The sequence below is a fragment of the Rhipicephalus microplus genome, chromosome 8, assembly GCF_043290135.1.
Source record: "Rhipicephalus microplus isolate Deutch F79 chromosome 8, USDA_Rmic, whole genome shotgun sequence".
In the NCBI taxonomy this organism is placed as follows: Eukaryota; Metazoa; Arthropoda; class Arachnida; order Ixodida; family Ixodidae; genus Rhipicephalus; species Rhipicephalus microplus.
In genome coordinates, this window is record NC_134707.1 from 24,630,976 (window position 1) to 24,648,369 (window position 17,394).

The window sequence follows — 17,394 nt, forward strand, 5'->3', positions numbered from 1 at the left end:
TCACTATACAAAAGTGCTATAATCTCTCGCGACAAGTCGAGAGAGAGTATTATATTATATTAGGCTTGAAATTATTTTGGGGCATACAAATATAATGATGAATAATTTGACGAAAATGAAACAGCCTATAATTAGAAACAAGGAGAGTAGACAAATATAAGTATAGCTAGGACTATTGCTAGCAGGAGAGCATCATCACCAAAAAAAATTCACCCATGAGTAAAAATTGGCTGGAGCGCATCCAGCAGGCACTTCCAAATTGTGTGAGAAAGTCTGCCACTATCAATAAAGCAAAATCTATACAATCATTGCATACTATCCATCCTAACCCACGGGGCTGAGATATGGAGGATAACCAAGCGATCAGAAAAAATGTTCAAGACCATGCAGCGCGCACTAGAACGTTGAAAGATTGAAATACATCAAGAAATCAGAAAACAGCACATTGTTTCTGGGAAAAAACATGTGTAGTACATACCCTAGTTGACATCGAGTGAAGAAATTAACCTGGGCTGGCCACATAAATCAATTCAATTGAATTTAGTTTACTTGCAAAAAGGTTGCACGGATGATCATGCAATATAGCTGCATCTAGCAGCTCGAACATAACCTGCACGATGCATAGCGCAGAGAGTAAGAGCAACAGAATGGTTACCAAAATAACCGAAATACAGTTGAGATAGGCAAAGATTTCGATGGAGTAACGAAATCAAGAAGCTCACAGGGATAAAAAGGTATTGGCTAGCTCGTGAAATGGAAAACTGGAGATCATTGTGAGCTGCAATTATTTTGCGGCGGACTAAAACAGGCAGGAAATGCAGACAATGCTGATGATATGTGCCATATACCTACAACATAAACCTGCTGTTCAATCATTATAGACTGTTTATCTCGAACCGACTCACTGGTTCAAAAGGGGATCCCTTTACAAATCGCGGGTTGCGTTGACGTGTCGCTTCGCTAGTAGGGCTGCTTTTGGCATTTGTCAGAACGTAACAATTTAAAGGTGAACAAATTCGACAGAGCTTCGTCTGGCTGGGTGAAAATGTATAAAAATAAGATGATCACTTCAGCCACTTTTAGTAACACGTTTCTAATGTTAAAATTGAAAACTAAATACTTACGTGACACTTGCAGACGTCTCACTTATCTCTCGTGCAATTTGACAGCAGCATTTTACACTTCTGCCGACTCTTGAGCACGACTACGTCATCCACCAACGTAGCGATGGGCATGGCTACGTCAGTCAATGTCGGAACGCTGTTTAGGGTATCACCTACACCAGCGAAGGCCTATGGCATCGCCGCTATGCCCATGCCAACGAGGTTCGCCAGCAGTGCCACAGTGGTCATTGGCAGCCATAGCATGGTTGACCATGAAGTCAAGTGGGCGTCTTTCTTCTTCCACTGCTGGGCGAAGCATCGTTTCATTCGCTCGCACCAGCCTTCTCATCGGTTGGTCATGATTGATGTAACTTTTCTTTTTTTGTGTGGTCTACCTCAGGGTCTTCCAGCGAAACCACTTGAAATGTGTGTACGGCTGCAGAAGAAACCATAGTTGCTTTAGACTGGCTCAGGCACAGAAGTAACAAAATCACAGTGATAAAGTTAGAATAACAATAAACTGTGATGAATAAAAAATAATGATTCAAGAACTCACCTGAACTGCAATGCACAACTTCAATAGTAATAATTCATGAGGTATGTGCCCTAAAGCACGTCGCGATTTTGAGAGACGAAATAGTGAATGAATTTTAAATTTTGATCATCTGGTGTGTTTTAAAGTGCATTCAGATCTAAGTAAATGGGCCTTAAGCACTTTGCCTCTATCGAAACGCTAGATGTCATAATACCTTCACAATGCCTTGTAAACAGTTCTTGACAATAGGTTCGCCACAGTTTCATTCAAGATTCTTTTCTTTTTGTCATTTCAGTTCTCACTGGCTGATTGACAAGACCTGTCTTGTCTGCCGAATATGCAACCTGTAGGAAAAAATAACGTGTGTCATTAAACCAGTTAAACTAAAGTCTGATCACTGCAAGCGGCATTCAATACAACTTAGTGACATCAAAGAATTAACTATAGCAGTCTGAAGTTTCTTTTGGAGTTGCTCCAGATTATTTCTTCGGTTTGCCGAAAAAAAAGTTACTCTCGTGTTGCTCAGTTAAGAACTTTGGAAGTACACTCAGAGTACAGTTACTTTGCTAATATGTACAGTCAAATCACAATTGCTTGTGCCAAGATGCCGTAGTGAAAAGCTCCAAAAAATTTCGACCACCAAGAGTTGCCTAACGTGCGCTTAAATCTTAGTACATGAGCCTCGAGAATTTTCAATCCCAGTTTTATCGGTTTATTCTTTGTTTAAAAGAAGACAATTTTCGTTGTTTCTCATTGAAGGCCACCGGGAGGTTTCATAAGGAAGGTTTCGCGTGAACGATTCTATCAACGAACTGTTTTCAAAGCAATGATTGAGCCCAATTTTTTTTTCGAGCACACTTGAGATGATTGCGAAAATGGCTTGAATGTTTGGTGGGGAATTACCTTTGGCCATTGTCTAGCAAATTACACCTTGCCATTCCAGTTTTTATGCAGACTGATACTCACTGGTCTTCGACACTCTTCTCGCTTCACGCACACAACCTCATCGAACCTTCGGTTCACACTGGCGCCATCTCCAGGACGATCATGGGACACTGAGACACTCAAGCGTCACTTATGCAGTTTGCATCGTACGCACCGCACTTGATTACGATGCTCATTTCCGTGCATACTGAGCAGCGCGGACTCATTCTATTTCCAGTGCTTACTAACGGTACACTCGTGACAAGAATAATACACGACACAGAGGCACCATACCCAAAGCACTTGCACCTGCAGGTGCCCATGTCCTCCCGTACTCGTCGATCATAAGCCGATGTATCCAAGACATCGTTGCCTAAGGGCCGTGCCATGAAGCGGGTGCCCCGAATGAATAGGTCGTTGGTGCTGACTTAACGAAAGCAGTCGGATGTCACGGCTTCTGTATTGGCTGCGGGGGGAGGGGGGGGGTAATGTGTGTATGTTTAGAAAAGGGAAAAGAAAAGAAAAGTGAGCCCCGCAACTGTCTAGCATCAGGGTGCGACACCTCAGCAGTAGCTCACAAGGCATGGGGGTGAGGAGGGATTAGAAAGATAGGAAAAAAGGTGTAGAGAGAGAGAGAGATGGGGTAAGTCAGAGAGCGACGACATATCGAGGGGATAGGAGAGATAGGAAAGATGGAAACACGGTCACAGGAGTTGGAGGACCGGGCACCACTTGCGAGAGCTCTTGTCGGCGTCAGGAGATGGCGTAGAGCAAGTCCAGTCGGTCAGAACTACACTGTCGTCGGAGGTCGGCGTCAGGAGATGACGTAGGGCGAGCCCAGTCGGCCAGAGCTACGCTGACGTCGGAGATCGCGAGGGCACAACCGGTCGGCATGGAATCGAGCGAGCGAGTCTGACTGCGAGTTGTAGTGACTGAAAGCTATTCGCCGCAGTGTAGTTGTCACGCAAAACTTCGTGCATCTGCAAGGGACGTGCGAAAAATTCGTGGTCAGGAGTATTCCGCATTCAAAGCGACAATTTACCTATAGCGAATATCAAGCAAAAAACCTAAAATAAAGCACTTGTCGAACGGTAAGTGATGTGGACTAGTTGACTCTGAGCTGATTGCAACGGTTACGCGCAAAGACGGAAAGCCTCCGCACACACGGAACAAGGTTGTCACCGCGAAAAGTCAAGATGGAACAAACTACGAATCGCGCAATCGGAGTTCTTAATTGCAGAGATTGTTGCCCGAGATCTAAGCCATACTCTGTAACGCCTTCCTACAAAACCTTATGAGCACTTTCAAAAAAGTGAAATCTGTGCGAGTTTACGCCTTGATTCCTTTCCACTGCCTTAATATTCCTTACGCTTGCGCTAGCTGTTCAACATGAGCACCTACAGTTAATAGTTTTGATAGCGATGTCTAACAGTCAAGCGCGCTTAAGCGCGCTTGACTGTTAGACATGTCGTAGGGACATGTCTTCAAACTCGAAGTCACCAATCATGTGCACAAAGGTGCACTGCAGCAAACTTCTCTCCACTCTTTCAGCTCCAACTAGAAGCTTCACCGACGGACCCGCGTTCAAGTTCCAGCCATAAGCACCCTTGCATGGCTTCGGTGTCTTCTTTCGAGTCCGGCTGCTTTTCGCTGCCACCGAAACAGGATATCCTGGGTCAGGGTGGCACACACATAAATCTTAGATGCGGTGACGGATGACAACGCTGTGATCCACGGCAGTCGAAGAAGGCACTTTGTAACACAAACTGCAGAAGTTTCGTTTAAGCGACAAGAACGACGTTTTCCGAAGCCGAGAACGCGACACGTCGCGCTGCAGTCGGCAGCGGCAAGCGCGCTGCGCCGCCTCACTGCTTTCTGGCACGCTTAGCGCCACTGACGCCGCTCTTCAATCCACATCCAAAGTAGACGACGGCTGGCTCAGACGTGATGCGATTATTCACCGCTCCAGTTGTTACAAACACTGCAACACTACTCCCGGACGTCTCTCGAAGTCGTGGCCCGTTGTTCCGCCATGTCGGGAGCAGACGCATCGCCGCCCTGATTCCTCCCGCGTCAACCTTTCCAGTCATATGCCTGATTGTGTTCTCCGTCGGAACGGCGTTCATAGCGAGGAGCTTAGCGGGAGGTTCCTACGCCTCGAACCGTTTTTCGCTCGTTTCACGCGCAAGCTGTGGACCACCGCAGACATCTGCGCGTAGACAACAGTGGCCGAGCCGAAAGCTGCGCTGTCCTTCTCTTCTTGTTTCTCGGTATCGCTTCTTTCCGCACCTACCTCAGCCACGAGACCTCTTCGTGTGTTTTGAAGCTAGTCATCGAAGCTTTGGTAAGGGTGTGAAAGTTGGGGATATTTCATTCTCGCCCTTCATACGATGAAGGACATAATGGTTATCACGTTTATCATTTCTTTCTCTTTACGCACAAAATTAACACAATGAGAAATTTGATGTAGGAGAAATGAGAGCCTAAAGGTGTGTTCCCTGGCTTTGTCGACAAAAAAAGCTTTTTGTTTATCGTTTATTGTCTTCCGTTACACTAGTCCTGACTTAGACATAGGTAGCCTGAAACGTAGTTTTGTTACACTCATTAGGGTCTACAGTATTTTCTTTCTACAGCTTGTACTAGAATGTATGCTAGCGGAATATATAGCAGGTCAAGTCTCATCTCCTTGTTTCTGTCCATCTCATTCTTTGTTTCCCTTTATTTTCCTCTTTCTCAGTCAGTCTTCCTCTCTCCTCCCATTTTCGATGTTTTTATTCTCTTTATGTATGCCTATTTTTTTGTCTTCTTTTCAGTGGTTTCCCTCTCTCTTTCCATTTCTTTTGCTTTCTTTTTATCGCTCCTAATATCTTTCTTTTATATTTCTTTGACTTGCTTAACGTGTTCCCGTAAACATGGAAAGGCGAGGAGTTCATCGCAGCAACCCCCCCGTTTTACTAAGCCAGATTATTTTAGAGATTTTGCAATCCCCACCCATTTCTTAGGTGACACGTTCCTGCCTTCCTCCCATTCCTGAGCACGCCTGTAATTTTTCACTTCGCCGAACAGCCCTCTTGTTTAACTCTTGCGCTTGCTGTACTTCATCGGTAGGGTGGCTTGCCAACTATTTGAGGCGCATAGCCGCCTTAGGATTTTTCCGCAGTGGACTGCAAGTTACCGGTAGCTTGAACAGTCTGGCTCAGAAGAGCCTCTGGCGCCTATGTACAATGGAAATTCGGCAAATGTCCCCATTCAACTAAACAGGAAGGCATACACGGGCAAAATGAAAACCTTTATGACCCAGAAATCCACCAAATATCACGCACTACGCTGCACTGGTCAGCTCAAAAAGCATGAGGTGGCAAATACGAATTAAGATGTGACAAACGACATTACCGATACTTCTTGTAGGCTTTAATCAACTGTCTGGATTGAGGCAGAGATAAGCACAGCAGCGGCTCGTTTCAACTTCGCTGGCTAACCATCTGTTCGAAATGCTTGGGCGGTGGTTTTATTTCTCCAACTCGCTGCTGATTGACACTATCGTCTATTTTGCTTAACACTGCACCGAACTAAAGAAACGTCGCTATGGGTACGACTTGAGAGGGGAAAAAAAACGGAGAGTGAGGGCTGCGGCGCGAGGCGCTGCGTTCCGTTTGAGTAGGCGGAAGCACACCGCAGCCACGGGCTCCAAATAGCCAGATTGCAGGCGGTTGTGTGAACAGGCAGGCGTCAGATCGCTCGCTCGTTGATCCACAAAAGACCGCACGGCTGAATGCGCCCGTCTGGTGGGCGTGCTACGCGCGTCTAAATTGCGGTAGGTCTTGCGTTGACGACTAAATCTAAGCTTTCAAAAACAGTATATACTAAGTGGCAGCTTCATTTATGCCTACCGCAAAAAAACGTTCAAGCCCATTTCGTCTTCAGCCATCATTTCGTGGATGAATGAACGTCGTCTTGTTGCATGCCACAGTGAGGATTGTTGACCCGCTGTAGACAAGCTCGTAATCCGTAATGCCTTAGCACCTATGTAGCATTGCTGCTAGGTGGGAGGTCCCGGCTTATTTATTACCGGCACTGGAAGCCGCCTCTTGTCGCGGTTGGAGTTGAAGGCAACAGCAATGTACATTGATTTAAGCGAACCTGACAGGGACTCATAAGGACAAAGTAAATCTAAAGTCTACCATAATACCGTACCGCGTTGTGATACCTTGGTATTGGTTTGGAGTGTATCGCTGTGAAACTTTAGGTCGTGGCTTCCTTTCTGAATGACTGCAGTCATATTGCAATGAAGCCGCAACGCAATAAGTCCCGTGCACCTAAATTTATCTACAGGTAGTCCCAGCTACTCGTCACAGTAACAGATAGCCCCGGATGGTCACAGTTATTCCGCCGTCTGTGGTATCTGAATGCATCATAATCCTGTCGTTTCGTAGAGCGAAATGTATGATATTTTAGCTTTGACGTGCAAAACCCCAAATCTTTAGACATTCATTCAATGTGCGTCATCTATCTGAGTTTAGTTTCAACATGTCACCCATGTTCAAAACGGCGCCAACGTGGCATGGTGGGGCTGACATGCAAAACAGTTGGAGATGTAAACACTTTTCTGTTACTGGTATTACGAGAGTGATTTCACGTTTGCTGTTGTTATGGCATAAAAAGGAGGTGCCTTCAAGCATGGCCACTGTGATGTAAGGCTTATTGAGCAGCACTGCCTGCACCTTCTCGGACCAGGCTGAACCTGAAAATGAAAGCACCACAGAAACAACAAACACAGCGGTGAAGACCCTCGTCGATCGTCTCAAATTGATGTGTACGGGTATAACACGTAGGCAACTAACGCGTGGCTTATCTCGGAGTTCTCGGCAATTAAAGCGTGATAACGAACGACGCGGCGACTATTCACATTGAACTAGTACATTAGGGCAACTGATGAATATAACTGCTATTGTCGCAGGATTTCACTCGCACGCAAAAAATATCTGTCAATCCCGCATGGGCTGGTTATAATGATTCAACTGCTAGCACTGCCCAATCGTTCCCGTGTTATCACTGGCGCCCGTATTGCCGCTGGCCTAGTATATTGTTGAAAACGTACGCTTCATTCTTTTGATATATAAATATATTCCACGCTTCATGTTCCGGTTCCGCATTACATCTGCACGCTTCATCGAAACAAAACCGGCTCTGATTCATTTGTAATAGAAACTGCGTCGGCGTTCTTGTAAGGCACAATACAGAAGTTAGCGTCTCGCGAAGAGCGCTAGCATGTTAACGTTTGTTAGCCGGTGATAAAAAGATCAATGGAAAGAACATTCATCAACAACGTTCGTGAATTGAAATGCTGTAGGGACATCAAATAAGGCCGACTTGATTCCAACACTGGTTCCAGTTCACCAGCAAAATGGAGAGGTACTTTTGTTTTTGCTGCTGCTGATTGAGAAGCTTTTTGTGTGAGTGAAAAGACTTTTAGGCCTTCAATATCTTTTTATTTATTTTACTAACAAAATTCTTTTATTGTTTCTTGAAGGAAACTTCAAGGGACAGTTAGGAACATTTAAAGAAGGTCCACTTCATTGTGATGTTGCAGATGAAATATTTGATATCTCACATCTAACTTCTTAAAAGACCTAATAAAGTAGGAACATAAGTTTAATTCTCCAATATATAAACGTGTTTCTTACTGCAATGGAGGAGAGAATTTCATGCGACAGATCATAGCGATGTCTCAATTCTTGAACACTTGGTGGATTAGGTAAATTTCAGGAAAAACAGCTTTCAAACAAGGATTGATATGGCCCATAGATGTCAATCGGATAGATTTAGCATGGCCAGCCAAGCTGCAATGCCTGAATTCGAAACGCATCTTTGACTGTAAGAATGACTTGCCACTGAACTCGTTTTTATTTCATCACTACCTGTTTATTGGGGGAACCCCGTACTTTTATCACTGTATTTGACGAAATAGCAACAGCTACCTTGCTTTACATAGCCTGTGCCTACGTACAAAATACCGAGCTAGTGGTGCCATTTATATTTCTGATTCAACCACGCAGCACTTTCAAATCGCAGAAATTCATAGGTTGCATAGTACCAATAGTGCATAATTTGCATCAACTAGTATTTTGTTTATTGAATAATTTAGCCAACGATGAATAACGTGAGCTTTCATTGATACAATAGTATGTAGTTCCCATCACTACAAATGTGAATGGTAGGTGTGCCATGTTTTGTGCAATTTACCTAAACGGTGTTCGAAAATTGGCTTTCGCAAACTAACTTTGTCATTGCAGAATCAGACCACTTCTACGTCTTTACCATATTTTTAATGACACAAATAAAAAAGTAGTGTACACGTTCTTCTGAAAGCCACCACACATTCTTGATTTGTGTCAAATAATATGATTACCATATACTCTTGCATGAAGTACAAAATTTGTTAACAAGGAATAAAAGCCCTACATAACACGCGTATGCTTCATCGTAATATTTCGTGCTCATATCTGCTCCTGGGACGTTCTTAAATTATTAATTGGGCAAAACAGCCTAACGCCAGCATAACTACAAAGTACAATTATTTTTTACAAATATTGCGTAGACGAAAGACGGGTAATTGCATGCTGCAGCGGCAATATTTTATAGACTGTCTTCTTCATCATTGGCTAAACTCGCAGCCTTACTTAAACTTCGCTCAGTTAAAGCTTCATGATGAACTAAACTCTATCGAGCTTCTTTACATTTTATAACTACAAACTTTATGCATCTTTTTTTTTTATTGAGACTTGGCAGAGAACTAGCTTTTCAGCAAAAACTCCTTGCTAGATTCATATATTCACTTTCAAAGTCCCCTTTTCAATGTGGCCATTCGATTTAAGACCGGCTACGTTAAATCTGCCCAATTTGTCTCTTGGGCGTCTTTGGAAGAAGCCACGTCATCTGTAAGGCTTGATTAAGCTGCGCGGTATCCACAAAATAAAACGTCGTCTGAATTTATTCGCCCAATTAGGCTAATCTTTTTCTCTGCTGCTTTTCAGTCTACACAGTTTCTTAAATTTAGTCTATAACTCTCATGTTTCATGTTTTAAAAAGTCTTCAATCTTAGTTTTTGCTCAGTGAGCTTGCTAATTGGATGGGGCCGCGCGCGGGTCTTAAAAAAAAACAAGGACTTGGAAACGAGTCGAATCACACACCACTGATTTGTTTTTATTTTGTACCGTAGCCTTAATTAGTTAAAACTCTGTGCGAAGTATGATTAAGTTTATTCTATTGATATCTAAAACTTTAACCTTGTTTTTCTTAAACCTTTTTGCATCTTTTAAGTTCTTGGTTTGCATTATGGCTAATGTCCGTGTAGCTAAATCTGCAAAATTACGTTGGTAAATGTGAAAAAGCTCTAAATAATATTGCCATGAACGACGGAATGGTAAAGCGGCCTATGCTGAACATGAGTGGTTCAATTTTTTAAGTTTTTAGTTGGTAGCTGCGCCTCCCTATTGATCGAATGAGTTCGTTGACGATATACGCAGTCATAAGGCTGTCTTTTTCAGGCAGCCCTCTTAACGAACCGTCTCAGTGTATGACGCTTTAGTGAATGCAGGTCATCCTCCTGGCAATCGGATGTGTGCCGAAATATTCGACACGAGAGCTTTACAGGGAGGGATTCGAAAGTTGATTTCGTGCGATTGAAGTGCGTCCAGCGCCGAGCATGTAAGGGCACACCAAGAAAGCGAAAAAGGTGGTTCCGGCGAATTGGAATCAACCATGTATATGTGCCATTATTAAATTCTGAATGGGACGTTATACGTCCCGAAACCACGAAACTAATATGGGGGAAGCCATAGTTGAGAACTGCGGAAATTCCGACCAGCTGGTGTTTTTGAATGGGCACTGTTATCGCGCAGAGCGTGTGCCTCTGGAATCTCTCCCTTATCGAAATGTGACGTCCACGGCGGGGATCAAATCAGCGGCTTTCGGATCAACAGGTCAACACCGTAACGACTAAACCGTTTCGGTGGACTATGAGCCAATACATATGCAAGGCTCTTTTAGTAATAAGGATATCTTGGGTTTAACGTTCCAAAACCATGATTTTATTATGAGAGGCACCGTTGGGGAAGGCTCCTAATACTCGTACCATCTGGCGGGGCGGGGCTTTCCCCGAGTCTTCCCTGAATCGGAATATTGTTAAGTCATCATCATCAGGATCATCCGGTGTTTTTGGACGCGCACTCGCATCATAGCAATTGGGCTTCTAGCGTCTAGATTGCGTTCTTTTTCCCCACTAACCAAGTGGTTATCGTTAACATGAGAACATTTACCCAAACTGTGCAGGTATTCGGCCGTGTAGCAATGAGCACCCTAACAAGTGTGCAAAAACTCTCGCTCTGCAAGATTGGAAAGTGGCTGTCAACGAAGCCTTCTACTGAGCTGAAAACTCGGTTAGAGTATCCACGCGAATAAGCGAACACAGAGAATGAAAAGACAAAGAAACAGAGAAAGAAAAAAAACAGGGGGGATGGTCGATGGCAGCTGGTGGATCCATTAGCTCGGTGCACGGGCAGTGGATTAGTCAAATGGGTGACCCCTACTGTTTTATTCCTCAAAGATTATTGCATACGAAACAATTAGGGATATTCTAATGATTCCAGCTAACTTCGAAGCAATCTGTTTTTTTTTCTCTACCGGCAAAGATGGTGTACTTCAAGTGAACTTTTCATTATGAAGCAAAAAGTATTTTCTGATTACGTGGGCGAAGTCTGCTCATGAAGGTAAAGATAAGAAATGAATAAAAGGCACTAAATTGCACTGTGCTTTGTCAATTTCTAATCTACAATATGACAAAATTATTAACATTGGATCCGTAATAGCAGTTTCGAAACAGCGCGGGTAGATCTATTATTTAAAGTCAATCACCCTCATCATCTCTGCTGCCCTATTAAACTCGAGTGCTTTGCGGTGATCCAGGCACTAACTACAATGTTAGTTTCTTTTTTCGTTTTTCAAAGGTTAGCATCTTTCCCGACTTCCAGTTTATAATGAGCAAGCTTTGTAATGGTCATTCCTAGAGTGCTTTGAGCAATCTTTTCGTTTTACGAACCATCTGCTGTGTTAATCAGCACGAAAGATAAGAACACATGAAAACTGCTCAGTTCAGTTATGAATTTGCTTGTTTCTTCTGTTTTCACATCTTACGCTTTCGTCTTTCACACTATTAACTCCGCACCTGCCACACGAACTTACCCAAACTAGAGCACTTGTTTATACACTATGTTGGCATGACTCTGGAACAACTCAGAAGAACGACGAAATTCCACGTAACTCCTATATTGCAGTCTCATATTACCATTGGTGTAGCATGCCCGCCAAGACGACAAATCGTCTGTCCTCGCTGACAGCTTGTATCAGCAGGGGAGCGAAAAGCACGGAACTGGGGCATTCGCACATGCGTGTTGTTTCGCAAGTAGTACAGAAGATTTTGACTAGTCTCGGTTTTGTGCGTTTGCATTGTTAACGTGTTTGCCAAAACATATACCCGAGAAATGCGAATGGGATAAAGGTTTTCCCTCGCACAATGTAGATTTTGTGTCATATTACGGGTAAGTTTTTTCTTTAGCCCAAAACAGTGTGTTTTCGGCCACACACTTACCCGCTACAACATATATATACCATGGTCATTTTGAAAGACAGGAGTGCCGGGTTGCACCGCCACGGTAGTCTAGTGGCTAAGGTACTCGGCTACTGACCCGCAGGTCGCAGGATCGAATCCCGGCTGCGGTGGCGGCATTTCCGATGGAGGTGAAAATGTTGTAGGCCCGTGTGCTCAGATTTGGGTGCACGTTGAAAAAACACCAGGTTGTCGAAATTTCTGGAGCCCTCCGCTACGGCGTCTCTCATAATCATATGGTGGTTTTGAGACGTTAAACCTCACTTGTCAATCAATCAGGAGTGTCGGAAAGGTGGTGGTGCGTATAAAAAAAGAAAGAAAGGCAAGGCCATCTTTTTCTCTAGTCTCATAATAAATAACGCTGCGTTTCTCCCAGAAATGAATATGGAAAAATTATCAGAAACTCAAGTCATGTGTTTTTACGTGGTATCAGGCATTCTCGTGGTTTCGATAACTTCCGCAGTGCTGACAAGAAAAACTCTCGCCGAGCAAATATGGGACTGTCCGTAGAGTGAACATGCCGACAAGTCTCCTTGCTTTTGTCGGTCTTGCCGATAAGTGTGTGCTGGCCTAAACGACAGCTTCAAGCAAATGATGATTACTTTGACGCGAACTGAAAACTTGCACAAGGACAGCGCTCGTCGTCATTCGTCTCCTTGCCCTCGCCCTCGTCCTTATGGGTCTCGTTTTTTTTTTTTCAGACCTTATTTTGCGCTACCGGAGTCATCGTAAGATACCAGCAACCACCACCGTTCACAAAAAAATCTCCAGTTCGACAGTTTCCGGGGGCACGTACGCTACGAATGCCCCTGAACTAAAACGTGCTGCGATTGTCACGTGGTTATTGTGTTACACTGCAGACTCGTAGGTCACGGGATCGAGTACCGACCACGGCACGCACATTTTTGACGGTGGTGAAAATGCTTGAGGCCCGTTTTCTTAGATTGAGGTCACGTTGTTGCACCTCTGATGATCAAAATTTCCAGAACCCTTCACTACAGTGCTTCTCATAATCATAAGCTGTCTTTGTAGCGTTAAATGGTAACATTTATTGTTATTTCCCCTGAGCTGATGCCCTTTTACATATCTGGTGGTGATTTTTGAACAATAAATCACGCAGCTCCACTAAACCTTTTTTTTTTTTTCTTCGTCGTAGAGTTCGAGTTCATAACCTGGCAGAAAACGTATTCGCAGCTTTCCGTAGAGAAGTGAAACAGAGTCGAGGTTTCTGGGGGAAAAAACATATTTACTGTAATATTCGTGATCATGTCCAACGAGCATGCAGCTGAACTGTACATAAAATATAAAAGCTCTAAAATGAGCTGCAATGTGAAGATATGCACAGGAAAGACTCCTGTTGTACGCTGTCCCCTAGGCGTCTTGCAGTCCTTTGGTAAAAGCAACAGCACCACGTGAACCACTCAAGCACAATACGAAGAGAACGTTCCGAGGCCCGCCAAAGAAGCATCGTCTTGATTTAACTTTGTACCTAACTTTGTACCATGACGTTCCGGAGGATATTACGCCACCGATGAGCTTAGATTGCTCCAAAATTGGCCTTTTCTCAATTACTATTCATAGAGTACACAGCTGAAGCCAATCCTTTGGTGCAAAGCCAGGGGCCTTCAAGCATAACCTACATTTTATACATTATTGCAAAGAAAGCTGTGAAGATTTTCACATTCTTTCGATTATTCTTCAGACAACACTTTCTATAAAAAATGAACCATGACAGATAACAGATGGTCTGAATTTCAGGGGGCGTTTCGGTACCAAGAAAGGTTGTTACAATGACATCTTCTAATCTTTTGTATAATATTCACTCAGCTTATGAAACCAGAGGCCTCGTCAATTGCCTACGCGGAACGTTTTGCACTTTCTCAGTGTATGCAGCAATAAACTCATAAGAATTGGTCGGGAATGTTTCGAATAAATCTTGGTATAAATACTTTTCCTTGCTATTTAGTTTTGTCACGTAATTTGGAGCAGTAGTGCGTTAGAAATACGTTTAAGGGAACATCCGTAGATATTGTTGTACCGTTTAGGTGTGGAGGTTCGTATATTGAGGGTAAAATCAGTATCCTGATTAAATGGACATATACATTAATTCAGGGTTATATGCAAACCTATCAATAATCCTTTAGCTTAGGTATGTATTTATGCTGGTTTATGTCGTAGATCACATTATAAGTATTGTGCGATAACAGGCTCCTCAAGAGGCCCTACTGAGACATTGAGATGCTGTGCTATCTATAGTAGAAGACACTCAATTTTGTCTATAGTATAACCTCAAAGCGCTTTACGTATAATACATATAAAACATAGCTAACCATCCTGTTCATGCCAAGTAATGCTACATCACTCGAGAAAATTTTCGCTGTGATGGTCCCAGTGGTTCTAGCAAAAATACAAAAATACAAGCACCTGCAACCCCTGAATGCCCCAAGTTTTTAAACACTCATGTAAAGCTATGTACGACATGGCACGAGTTATATGATACAGCAGTTCTCCATTGCAAGCGTCTCGCATACGCATTCGTAGTCCAAAACGTCCGCCAATATGTTTGACAGAAGGGAGGACGCTTAGGGATGTTGGTAGTTAATTGTACTTCGTAAATCATAACGTACTACAGGAACACGAGGCCTAATGAAGACAGGGCAAATGCCTACGCACTTGTGCTGTCTTTTTAAATAGGAAATAAATGAACGGTTTGTTGGCGTTTCCTTGCGATGGCTATTCACTTACACTTGGTTGTTAGTATATAAAAGAAATAAAAAGAAAAGCATCATATATACATATATACAGTCCTGCATTTGGTAAGTTCAAAAGTTCTTGTTTGAACTGAGCACACTTGCAATCGCAGTGCTCTGTTTCAACGTAGTCTGATCTATGTTCAATGCAAATAATAGCCTCTTCAACAAAGTGTGGAAGCATTTTCCTTACTTCGTGATTTATCCGAAATGGCCGTGGGCCAATTCTTTGTCGCCATTAGGCGCTCGTCCTGTCTTCACCAAGTTTCGTGTTCGTGTAGTGTGCTACGGTTTCCGGAGTACTTTTACAACTGGGCAAACCGAGCTGAGCAGGCTGAAAACACGCTCTGTCCAGTTAAAACACCCATGCACACTTGAGCCTTTCATTGCCTTTCATTCCATCTTGCAGATCTTTCATTCGAAGCCGGCTGGGGCAGCGTTGTTCGTTCCCAACCAAACGGTGGTCGTCGCGTTCACTCTGTCGACGTCGTTGGTCACGGCTTCACGTTCGGGTCGATGAAGCAAGGCAGGGCGAATGCTCCGGGCTTGACGAGATCCTCTATAGAAGCTCCCGTGCCGGCTATCGTTCCAATGAGACCAGCGACGAGGATGACCAGTATCACCGCCTTCTCCCACGTCGGAATGGTCCTGCGAAGGTTGAAGTTAGCCAGCTTGTTAACATTCTTCAACCAAGCTAAGAACCAGGTCCCTTGTTCACAAAAACTCTACGCTAGAACGTTTTCCGTGTGAACACCTTTGTCAATGACGATGCAGGTCATGTATGATTAAGAAAGCTGGCTGATTCATGAAAAAGAATGCACTTCCGGAAGGGAAGTTTTGGAATTCGTCTCGAGCCTGCTTTGATTTAAGACGAAATCGTTAGGTGCTTCGTTGCACGTTAACTTAGAGACAAGCACTGCAGGCGAATGAGGCGTTACAAATACCACGTGGCATTACCTGAGAGATAGTCGTGTAAAGAGGGGACAGTTTGTCTCGACCTAATCTTGTGACGAAAAAATGACGTCGCAGATGGTCGATATTTGCGACGTCGTCATCATGTCATAATCACTTGACCACCTCTTGATTAAATGTGGGCCTGTCTCGGAAGTAGTGCGGTCGTAAGTGAGGTGCTCGAAATGTTCACGTGAGGCTTTGAAGGTGACAATACACTCGACTTAGAGCGTCAAGGTGACTTAGTGCATGCCTCAGGTTCTTATGACCAGCAACGAGTCCAGTTCCCAATTGTATAACTTGGTACATCATCAGCTGCGTAAAAGGCAAGTGTTGCAGATAGCGTACCATGTTGCCGAATTCATTTAGGCCCGAGCCGTAGATCTAGTCACGATTTCTTTTTCCCATGGAGCGATAGTTATAGCCCTAAATACCCAGCCACGTTTTATTATTCAGACCATCAAAGTGAACGTACATTGAAAATCATGTGAAAAATTATCTAGACAGATTTAGCGCAAAAATTCTAACCATATCATGATGCCATTCCTACGTCGAAAATTGGTAAAATATGTGACGTCTTTTTTGCAGTCACTTTTGCTTCACTGGGACATCACGCAATCAGGCGTAATATGGAGACGTCAGTGCATTGCAAACTCGCTTAGTCAAACTTGGGTCGATCTTGGGTCGAAAACCAAACTTGGGTCGAAAACCATGTTCAAAACACGGCGACGCGTGGCCTAGCGCACTCTGGCGGCTGCTGGCATCACGTTCGAGTGGGAGCCAAGGCAACCACAGTCTCTATTCGCGTCATCTGGCGGTGAGCAAAACAACCATTCGTTGCTGATATAAAACAGCACGATTGCAACCCCTCCCCTTTCAAGGCGATTACTGGCTCTCGCGTAATCACCTCGAAGGGGAAGGGTGTCGCAATCTTGCCGCTGGTTTCGTATCAGCAACGAATGGTTGTTTTCCTCGCCGCCAGATGACGGGAAAAGAGACTGTGATTGCTGTTGTACCCGCTTGAACGCAGAGCCAGCAGCCGCCAGAGTGTGCAGGCCACGCGTTCGCGTGTTCCCTTTCATAAAAAAATGACACTGTACTTTCAGATGATATGCGGTGGCTTGCAGCTCGAATGCGCGTGGAGGGCCCTGACAAGACCGCAGTGAGTGTCTTGTGGCACGTTCCGAAGCAACAGTGACTGCACCAGCGAGGCGGGTAGGATTATTGAGTATAACCATCACGCTCACCTCTCTTTCCATTCGGGCGATGTCTGGGAGCAGAGCTTGTAGTAAAAGAGACAGGGCAGGATGAACGTCGTCAGGCCAACCATGAAGGATCCCACGAGGGGAAGCACTTTGCCGAAGTGCGGCACCGTCTCCGTGGTGAACAGCAGCGCCAACATGATGGCCGCTCGCATGACAACCCGCTTCCACGTGAACTCTGTAAAAGCAGGATGAAGATCCAACT

At 44.2% G+C, this 17,394-nt stretch overlaps 1 protein-coding gene across 1 annotated transcript in view; it reads right to left on the reverse strand.

Moving 5' to 3' along the window:
* Positions 1-13,451: 13,451 nt before the first annotated feature.
* LOC119164282 (uncharacterized) overlaps positions 13,452-17,394 on the reverse strand; it is a 56,725-nt gene continuing 52,782 nt past the window's right edge. The window contains exons 8-9 of the mRNA XM_075871325.1: positions 17,175-17,367; positions 13,452-15,624 (exon numbers count right to left, since the gene is read on the reverse strand). Of these exons, the coding sequence (XP_075727440.1) occupies positions 15,471-15,624; positions 17,175-17,367 (347 nt within the window). The 3' untranslated portion in view covers positions 13,452-15,470. The remainder of the gene's footprint in view (positions 15,625-17,174; positions 17,368-17,394) is intronic.